This window comes from Crotalus tigris, unplaced genomic scaffold, assembly GCF_016545835.1.
Source record: "Crotalus tigris isolate CLP2741 ecotype Arizona unplaced genomic scaffold, ASM1654583v1 scf7180000024345.2110221, whole genome shotgun sequence".
Taxonomy (NCBI): domain Eukaryota; kingdom Metazoa; phylum Chordata; class Lepidosauria; order Squamata; family Viperidae; genus Crotalus; species Crotalus tigris.
Window position 1 is genome coordinate 1251678 of NW_024100514.1, and position 10733 is coordinate 1262410.

Genomic DNA, 10733 nt, shown 5'->3' on the forward strand with positions numbered 1-10733 from the left:
CTATTACCAACGCTCACCTTTCTTTTTGGGGGGGGGGTTGCACTCTGGGGTGCTCTTCTGTTTATCTCAGGTTTGACTTTTTTAAGGGATAATTGGTGTTTTTTTTAAGGAGGAGGTTGTGGGTCTGCATATTTCTATCAATCGATCAATCACTCAGTGTTAATGGGGCTGCTTCTGTTTGGGTTAGATTGGGCAGTAGGGATTTGTTAGATGTATGCTGCTTCTTTCTTTGATCATTGTGTTTCCTTCTATGTGTGACATACCTCCATTTGTCTTCCTCCAAGGGTTTATCAGTAGGGTCAAATCCTCTAGGACAGTGGTTCTCAACCTTTTTAATGCCGCAATCCCCAACCACTCCTTAAGTCGAGGACTACTCAACCGGTCATAAGTCACGGACTACTCAACTGGTGCAGCACCGTTTGCAGAATGGGACTTTTGGCGGGCTCAGCAGGCAGAGACAGCCTGGACAATTCCTCTATTCAAGAGAGTCTATTCTATTGACTTTCAAAAGCCAATAGAATAAAAAGAAGTAGCACAGCTAAGGAAAAGGGGAAAAAAATGGCGGACTGCGTTGTTTGGCGACCCTCGTGAAATGGTCGTTCGATCCCAAATGGGGTCCCGACCCACAGGTTGAGAACCACTGCTCTAGGAGTTATTTGTTCATTATTTGGTTCAGTTTGGGTATAGCTTTCTTGAGTAGGATGGAGTTTGGCTAGAGTTGCCTCTAAGTCCCTTACTTTTTCCTCTAGTAGTTCACATAGTTTATATTTAATGCATGTATAATTTGGGTGTTCTTTGGGCATAAGCACATACATGGGACATGTATTGCATACCACAACAGTATCAGTCACGTATATAATATACAGTATGTGAGGTCTGTACATTTATTTTAATAGCTGAAAACATTTACACTGTTAACTGTAGAAACAGCTGTGTCATCAAACATTTTTCTCATTTCCTTTAAATTGTTTTAATACAGTTACTTCAGACTCGAGGAGATGAAGTTCACGTTAAAAAAAACAAAAAAAGAAAAATACCCTCCCACCTCCCAGAAAATAAAACAAAAACTCACACTGAGGGAAGGTATCCATATTAAAAAAAAAAAAAAGTGGTGCCCTGTAAAACAAAACAAAAAGTGAAGTGACATACAGCTGGAAAGGTTCTACCACAGAGTCCTTGGCTGTGAGGGGAATTCAGACACTAAATACAGCCAGAAAGCAATACAGGCAAATGGAGGAAACAAGTGAGTTGCTCTGAGTTTGTCTATTTCAGGGGTAGGCAACCTTGGCTCTTTTATGACTCATGGACTTCAACTCCCAGAATTCCTGAGCCAGCATGGCTCAGTTTGGAAACCTGTCCCTTTCCCCTCAGCATGGCTGACTCAGGAATTCTGGGAGTTGAAGTCCACGAGTCGTAAAAGAGCCAAGGTTGCCTACCCCTGATCTATTTCAACCAGAAATTCAGCTGCTCAGCATCAAGAGATCCTGTCACTAAACCCTGGACTCTTTGAAAGCCTCAACAGCCACATAGAGATGCCATCTATGTGGATGTTGTGTATCCGTGAAGGGTGTGGATTCACACATGTATACGAACACACGCAATTGCCTCCACTACACAAACTGTCAAGCTATCATTGCTGTGTATGTGCTTTGAACCCATTCTTTCCAGAACTAAGATCTAATCTACCCCAAAGGAAGGGACATTCTGTTTACTACAATTCTTTCCAGTTCATCGTCTTTTAAACCAGTACAATTTAAGTTAGTATTTTCCAGGTGCCTGGATCCCTGCCTTTCTACACCAAGAAAAAGAATGCAAGAATTCAGGCTGGCTCAGTCTGCTGCGCTGCTATTGTATTAAGTCTCTGCCCTTTCGTCAGACTGAGCTAAGGAAAGTTGTCCTCTACCCCATGAACAAGTACAGGACCAGGGAAGAAATTGTTATTTTCTCTCTGCTCAGCCACACACAATCCACAGGCTGGAAAATTTGCTCAGTTCTTACACTCAAAAGCACAGCTAGAGGACTTACAAGGAGAACAAACAGCAAAACAGAAATAAGATACAGAGAAAACACATCTGAGACCTCTGTACTTTCCAAATGCTTTTGTTGCTTGTTTTTCTGTGTTGCCTGGGCTGTTTTCATTGTGAAGGGACAACCCACATGCCTCCTTCAGACAAAAGGCCAACCCACGTTTATAGTCCTTCCCTGTGAGCTTTCCAGAGGCTTCAAGATCCTCCTCCGGGATCAATATCGTTCTCTTTGTCTTATCTTTCAACAGGATTTGTGCCCATCCTGACTTAGGAACAGCACAGCATAGACTGAATGATGGCACTTCCACTGAACGTGGGCTAGTGAGGCATGGCTGTTATTCTCATACTCTGGGACGCTATGGGGTAGGTCACCATGGGAGTAGTGGCGTGGCTCATGGTAATTCCCCCTAGAGGCTGAGCCATCGACACAGCCACTGGCGCTACCGATACAGCTACGGGGGCCATGGAGACAGGGGGAGCCATCCCCTGGGCAATGGTCTGAGCCAGAGCTGCCGACAGTGGGGTGATTTCGGGGTTCATAGGAGGAGCTGCGTTGCTCGGGGGTGCTGCCTGCGCTCCAGCGGGAGCGACCAAATCCTGCTGGGAGACAGGACGTGGCTGCAGGGCTTGGCTGCTCAGAGTCGTGTGAGTTTGGGCAATGCTGTGGTTATAGTTGGTCACAGTGCCCACGGTCGGGGCCAGAGTCTGCTCGGTGGCTGTAGCTGTGGAGCTGAGGCTCATCACTTTGGCTTGGTTGCGAAATTGGGCGTTCTGTTCCAAGAGGACCTCATTGGTGGCCAGGAGGTTGTTGACCTGCTTTTTGAGGTCCTCTACTCGTTTGCGGAGCATGATGTTTTCTTCTTCCAGAAGACGATATTCCACCGTGCGTGGACTAGTGAAGTTGTATTCGTAAGTTTCAAAGTGGAGCCCGTCCACTCGCCGCCTTTTGAGCACAGGGTCGTGGTCATCATAGCATCGGTCAGAGTCATACATTGGGTCATAGGGGTCATAGCGACGCACAGGGGTGGTGATACCCTGTTCCCGGGTTGCCAAGCCCCGGGCATCGTATTCATAATCCCGCTGCAGGTGCTGGAATTTGCACTTGGCCCCACGCTGGCAATCGCCCTTGAGGAAATCTCGGCAGATGGGAACCTCTTCCTTGCTGTTGGGGAGGTCAGCTGGGGACAGGCCCAGCCCGGCTGCCACTTTCTGGCGGAGGCGCGGGGGAAGCTCCCCAGTCTTTTTGTAACAGTCTTCGTCCTCTTTGGTGCCATGAATGAAGCGGCAATTGATGCGGACGCACTCCTTGTTCTGAAAGTCGTGGCAGAAGATGAACTCGTTCTTGCTCACCCCCAAGTTGGTCACCTCATTGATGTCAGGGTGGCGGAAACGGCAACGTTTGCCCCGCTTGCAGACGTTGCGCAGGAAATCTCGGCAGATGTCGTCGGAGTTGGCGCTTGCCTCATCGCTACCACTGCCATTATAGGTGTTGTCACGGTCAGGCATCTTCTTGTCACGGCTGCGTCCTTAAATCAAGCAACTGTGCAGGAGACCAAGTAAGAAATGAAAAGGAAAAGAGGCTATTAACATCTCATATTTGTATGTATGTATTTATTTGTAGTTAGATGCATACATTGCATTAATCCGCCTTTTAAAAATGCTGCATAAATGGTTGACTGGGTGGTTGCAATATTTGTACCCTACAGTTTACAAGCCAACTATGGCTGGGTTAACACAACATGCTAAACTAAATTCAAATTGTGTTATGGATTAATATAAATCCAATTTTTCATCTATTGGTAATTGCCTCAACTGGTACCTTTATTTTACAGCATTTAATTTACATTTACAGGACCTCAATACTGCTGTTTTAATATTTTCTCTTATTCTGCCAAAGGGAAGGGGATGGATATAGAATTTTATTCTACTATTTCATACTTTCTCCCTTTTTACTTTAACTCATTATATAGGTTGGCCTTGATTAGTGCTGATTATGAATCCTACCAGTGGTCATACTGTTCAAATTTACACTATTCGACGTAGTATTTCTAAGAAAAACAGGGTAATTGTTTCCAGCCCAACAGAAATAGGCAATGAAAATTTTTAAATAGAAATTTTGATATGTTTATTAATGAAGTATAACAATAAAAGATTAAAAGTGTGCTTACACCTTCTAGTTTTTTAACAAGTCACATATAGAAATATTTGTTATAGCTATAGAAAATAAAAAGAAAAAAGAAAAATTAAATATCATTCCTATCCATTTTCTAAAAAAGAATAAACTACAGGATAAGTGCATATCCAAAGGACCCCTTCTGATTCCTGTATTCTGCTGTAGCTTTTCCAAAATGACCCTCTCCTTTTTTAAGCTCTCCTCCAGTGGAACCTTCCTTTTCTCCATCTTGCACATATGTCAGTTAGCATCTAAAATGCCAGCCGCAACTATACATGAGCTAGCTTCAGCTGCCTACACGCTAGCCTTGCATCAACTGAATTTTGCCTCACAAAATGCAACCTGCTTTCAACTTATAATCTTCACTAAATCAAATACCCCACTAATCAGAGTTCACCTGCAATAGTCTATGGCAGGGGTAGGCAACCTTGGCTCTTTTATGACTTGTGGACTTCAACTCCCAGACTCATGGACCTGAAGTCCACGAGTCATAAAAGAGCCAAGGTTGCCTACTCCTAGTCTATGGTATACATCTTTACACTGGAATAATATAGCTACTCCGTAATTTTCCTGAAAGACCCAACTAAAGTGGCTATGTTTAACCAACAGCAATCTAGCAATGTGAACTTTCAAATAAAGAATGGGGGGGGGGATGGACAGGCCTTTCTCCTATTGAATGGACGCCATTCATCCTGGCAGCTGTTACTCAAATTGAAAAGGAAATAACTTCAAGCATTATAAGCACTTAAAGGAGCATTTCCCTGGGAGCTGGCAAGTGAAAGCACTCTCACTGGAGAACTTTGAGCACAGACTTCTAGGGATTTGTGGGGAGCATTCAGCATTACAGCTCTTGACAGCTGCTGCTGCCACTCGTAATGCCCAGAAAGCAAAGATACGAAGCAGTGTGAACTGAGAGGTACTTCATCTGAAAGCACTCCACTCACATTTGGACAAGACTCAAGAAAGACTTCCTGCAAGGAGGGGGCACTGGAGGTTGAGCCTGACTTGAGGCTCCATCGGTTAGAGAGACTGGGTTAAAATGCTGCCAGAGGTTCCACATTCATTCTATAGGTGAACTACAGACCTACCTGGCTCTCCTTTCCATCTCTACCCTGTTCTAAATGTCATGACAGATTAAGTTCAGAACTGGCTACCATCAATACACTTAAATTTTACACTCAATTGGATCAGCCCCATTCAGCAAACTCTGGATGCAACCAATTGAAATTTAGTTCACCTCCAAATAACGGTCTTCTGAAGCAGTCAAGATAATTGACTTAATTTACCTCATTCACTAATTATTTAATTGAATTTATTCCATCGCTTGCATAAATGTATGGTATTTGTACATTTGCACATTACATCAATGTATGTCATGGGCATAGCATCATTTGTAAATGTTATAACCATATAAAAGATATAATTACCTCAATTACTTAAATATATAGATTATGCAAATTACTTTGATTGCATATTCAGTTCTAAAGACCTATTCCTACCAACCATTACCTGAAATCAAAGCTGTACTAAATCAATGCCATAAAAGCGCAAAGAATTTGAGTGCCTGTTCTATCATCCATCATTAAGATCACAATACCATTGTTTATATGAAGCTGTAGTAAGAGGTGTCAGCTCAAATGCCAATTTCAAAGTGAAAATAGATACAAAACCCTACATACTCAGCAACATTTTTTTTTCAATTATCATACTTTTCCCAGTTTCAAACTGTTTGCAAAAAACTGAGGAAATTCCTGTACTCAGCCCAGAAATCAAATTACAACTATGACATGATTGTAAATTGATTTTAAGGTCCCTTTAAACTAGGAAATTTAATATTTAATTAGCAACAGATATATTTAGCAACATATTTCTAATTTGAATTTTACCTTTGTGATATAAATTTTTCAAAGACATTCCAGAATGGTTTATGACCCCAAGACCTGAAGAAAAAAAGGCAAAAAAAAGACATGAAAATTCTATACACACATGTTGTGCTTGTGCCTATGTAACTAAATGTGAGAGAAAGATCAACACTTTCTTACACAATCCTAGTCTCAATGTTTCAAATTATTCCAGGGGCTTCTCAGCTTCCAACTTGCCAGAGAATACTTGAAAATTTGCTATTGAGACTTCAAATATTGCAGAGAACAGGATGCTTTAAGTTTCCTGATGTGCTTAGTATCAGGCTAGTATCAGACTTGTAACTAATGTCACACAAACTGAAAATAGGATGTGCTCAGGTTTCCTTCTATGGCTTATACAGAGGAAAGCAAGGCATCACTGAGTAAGCCTATCAATTATACTTTTATTTAGAAATTTTAGGAAACTTTTGAGAAATTCCTTAACATCTAAACATAACATCTAAAAGAACCAACCTATGTTATCATGTCACCGTTGTATACTTTTTATAATATCAAAATACTGGCTTTATAGTTTGATAGCATATATACTTTAATAAAAGCAACAGTGTCCCCATACACACCTTGCAAGGACAAGAAGCACAACGCCGAGTTATATAGCCCCATCAAATTATTTATGAAATGAGTCAAAAGCTGATGACAGGTCGAAGTCTTGCATATTCTTAAAACTAGGCTTAAAACAAGGCCCTTTACTTTCAGTGGTGAAGGGACACCTTGCTTAGGGCAGAAACACTGCGATACAGGGTTACTCTCTAGTTTATTTTTGAGCTTTCTGCTAATTATCCAAGCCCTATACAAACTCTTGCATACTCAAGTCCTGGAAGGAAAATCTTGAAAAATTAAATAAAAATCCCCTGGGAGGGAAAGACCGAGGCAGACCTCAGTCTGCTTTGGGGAAGGGTCAAAGACCCTACTGGGAACAGCTGGGGGTTCCTGTGAAAGGCCCCGGGAAGGAGCTCGACAGGACGGTCCCTGAGGCTCTCAGAGGTCGCGCCTTTCATTTCTAGGCAAAATGGGGGGACGCTGGAGCCTCACGAGGGAGCCGATCTCCCCCCCCCCCACATACACACACACACTTCCACCACCACCCACTCACCCTCACTCCGACCTCTTCTGCTCCAAACAAAGCGCAACCCCTTCCGGTCACAATCTCCCCTCTTGCCGCTGCCGCCGGAAGTACTCTATGTTTCGTTCTTCAGCCGGGCCGTCGACTGAAGTTCCCGGCTGTCAAGGTTGCCATGGCAATCACGAGTTTCTCTTCCTCTGCTTCCGCCCTGTCACTCGAGGAAAATTCGAGCCGAGTCGCGAGCGAACGTCGGCTGGAAATCCAGCCTCGTCGGTCTGCGCTACCTTTTTTTTCGTGGCGGGAAGCTACGTAGTACGGCTCCAGGTGGTGGATCCCGTTCCCTGCTGCTGGCGCTGTTACGGCCTTAAGAGAAAGCCGTTCTTGCTGCTCTCGCTTTTTGGCGACGACCAAATCGAATGAGAGTTGACAGCGTCATTATTGCAATGTGATTATAATCGCGACTTTATAAATTGGGGAAATGATGAACGTCCAATATCCTACGAGCTTTAAAAAATCCTATCTGGGGACAGCCATCGTTGTCTGTAATGACACCATTAACTGTACTTTATGTGCTTACTCAAACTTCCAGATCACCCCCACAAGCAAATACACCATAGGGGTTGATTTTTATTCATGAACCAATTTTTAGCGAACTAAAATTTTATTTATTTTTGGAAAGGAAGCTAGTGACATCCAGGCACTTATACTACAGTTTACAGCAGTGTTTCTCAAACTTGGGAATTTTAAGCTAGATGGACCTCAACTCCCAGAATTCCCTAGTCAGTATGGCTGACTGGAGATTTCTGGGACTTGTAGTGCACATGCCTTAAAGTTTTCAAGTTTGAAAAACCCTAGTTTACAGCAATAGAAATCAGTTTTTCATGTGATGACTCTTCAGGCAAAATTTGTTACATCCCCTGAGTATTACTAAGTATACAAGAAACTTGACAATCGCTTTCTTTCCAAACCCCATGATCTTCAGTCTGAATAACGTATGAAATGTATACTATATACTGCAGGTATGCATAAGACTCAAAACTGATACTATTTTCTATTGATTTTTCTTACCTTCTAAAGTGGATGTTTGCAAATTTAGACGCATTTTGGAAATCACTTAAGCTTTTTAAAAGCATAGCCATACATTCTCTCAAATGACATAGGCTTTGAGATTATCAATATGCATAATTGTGCTATAGATCAAACTTTAAGGAAATAATCTTAGTGCAACATCCAGCAGGCCTAGATCAATCATACTGCATTTGACTTCAAAACTGATTACTATAAAAAAACATGTTTTTAATACAGTGTGTGCATGTATATGTCTTTTATGATTGTAAGCCAGTTATCTTGTGGTAAGATGTGCAGCCAATGTTATACTATAAATCATTAAGATTAATCAGGACTCTGAAATAACATTCTTTTTAAGTTTTCCATCAGACCACTTTTGAATAAGGGGCAGATTTCATAGGTTCCAGAATAACCTAAAAGAGAAGTCTGCCTTCAGAATAGTATAAAAATACTGCCCCCCCCAAAAAAAAATCACCCAAGGAGCTTGTAGATCTGAAAGTCATGACCCTTTCTTATGAAGAAATGGTGCTAGTTAGATTCTAAGCAAATGATGCATTTTCTTCAAAAGCATCTTTTAAAAATCTGAATACCAGACTTACCTTATTCTATAATACAATTACCAGAACTCAAAACATCAGCTGCATTATGTAGCGTGGTTTACCAAACCGAGAAATACATCATGAAATTAGACATAAAACCATAAAAGAATTTTTCCAAAGTGAAACTGAAATCACCTAGAAACATTCGTGTCACCATAATTTCAGAATCTTTTTACTGAAAAATCAACATTTGAAAGAAAAAAACATGTAGAATTCCCCAAAAACGGGGTTTTTATTTGATACAGTTGCTACATCAAGCCACCAAGGACAAGATCAGTCCAGAATAGTAAAGCTCAGGGATGCCATCCTCAAAGGATCACTGCTCCCAGGCTTGAAGATGGAATCTCCTGAAGATAGGCAAAGAGTCTTCTAGCAGCAGCAAAAAGAAGGCATTAATCTGGAAGTTGGCTTCCCAAGCTCCACCTTTCCATGCTGGTTTGCAGCTTCAGTAGCACTGTGAGGATGTCTACTTGGACCTTTGCCTCATCTTTCTCCTTTTGCGCTTCAGCCTAAAAGAAATAATATTAACTGAAAATCCTAAAGTAGTATCACCATTTTAACAGCTCAAATAAGATTTGGGGCATTTCTGTTAAGTACAAGATGCTTGCAAAAACAGAACTTTGGAGATAGCATGTAGGTCCCTTCCGACTTTATTATTATTAAAAAGGTAAGAGGAAATTGAGATATAGAACTTCCTCATATCTCCAGATCAATTTCTGTTGAGCAGGTTAAGACTGAACATTTCAGGTGACAAATAGAAATTCCAGTATTGGAATATTTAGTTTAATAGTTGCTGTTTTTCTTCTTTCTGATAATAGAAACTTCCACAGCATAGAAAAAAAGCAAATCTATTATAAATTTCCAGATCAACATATTCAGGTTGACGATTACTGATGCAGTTTTCTTGGTACCATTACTGAAGTAGTTTTCTGGAAATTCTCAGTGGTCCAGCCAATGTCAGCCAGCTGGGGCAGTCTGTCTTTATATTATTTATATAAATAGATGTCAATGAAGTAATACTAGAAGATATAAAAATTGTCTCATGGCAATTTTTATTTTTAAAATAAAATTTTATTTTTACCAAGAAACTTATCCTCCTATGAAATATTTAGCACATTAAAAAACTAATTCTAACCCTTAAAGCCTTCCACCTATACAAACATACAGCAGTAATAAACATTGCATGAAATATACTTGGGCACATTCTGCTTCTTTAGGCTATGAAGTCTTAAAACTCCAGAGTTTATGAAACAAAGATGTCTATTTGCTGGCCCCTGAAATGTTCAGTCTTAAGCTTCTAACTTGTGCAGAGAAAGAATCAACAGGACATATTGAATAGATTATTCATTTAAATCAGAAGCATCATAACAAGAAACTGGATACAATAGACATTAATTTTGAAGTAAATCTTGTTTCTTGAATGTTGCTATTAGCATAGTCTCTACACTCTTAAACACTGCTTATTGTTACCAACCTAAGAACAATAGACCTGGCAATTCTAGTTATATCTCTGCTATCAATTATTTGACTTAGTAAAGTTTTCAATTTGGATGCACAATATAATAGTAAGAATCGTTGCTTCAAGGTAGTGAGTTGCAATCCCAGGTACAAAGGAATATGAATTTGAATAAAGACAGATTCATATTTCAAGTCACCTAGTTTTGAAGTTAACCATGAGCTTTGACAAACTACTTCATTTTAAACAAGCCACAACTAAAAGATGTCTTATTAGAGATTAAAAGTTAAGATCATCTAATAGTCTTTTAGAGCAAACAGAATAAAGTAAAAATGTATGCTCACATACCTGCGCATTCTCTTCTTTCGCCACTAAAGATGGTGGGAGGGGAAAAAAGTCACATTAGAATTTCTGATTGCATCAAT

At 40.6% G+C, this 10733-nt stretch overlaps 1 protein-coding gene across 3 annotated transcripts; it reads right to left on the bottom strand.

Annotated features, from left to right (window-relative positions):
- Positions 1-870: 870 nt before the first annotated feature.
- On the bottom strand, positions 871-7787 carry ZC3H10 (zinc finger CCCH-type containing 10). Of its 3 annotated transcripts, XR_005554692.1 has the most exons (4): positions 7216-7787; positions 6087-6140; positions 1454-3567; positions 871-1283 (listed from the first exon to the last, which is right to left on the bottom strand). XR_005554692.1 is itself a non-coding variant. In XM_039326788.1 (3 exons), the coding sequence occupies exon 3, from the start codon at positions 3531-3533 to the stop codon at positions 2346-2348; it is 1188 nt and encodes a 395-aa protein (XP_039182722.1). In that variant the 5' UTR covers positions 3534-3567; positions 6087-6140; positions 7216-7787; the 3' UTR covers positions 871-2345. The 3 variants fall into 3 exon arrangements, 2 of the variants coding, with proteins under 2 accessions (XP_039182722.1, XP_039182724.1); XM_039326788.1 differs by having other exon boundaries at positions 871-3567; XM_039326790.1 differs by lacking the exon at positions 7216-7787 and adding an exon at positions 6683-7193 and having other exon boundaries at positions 871-3567.
- Between the last annotated feature and the right edge of the window lie 2946 nt (positions 7788-10733).

Bases quoted from the DNA above. Each gene is read 5' to 3' on its own strand.
- ZC3H10 (XM_039326788.1), bottom strand. From the start codon at position 3,533: ATGCCTGACCGTGACAACACCTATAATGGCAGTGGTAGCGATGAGGCA.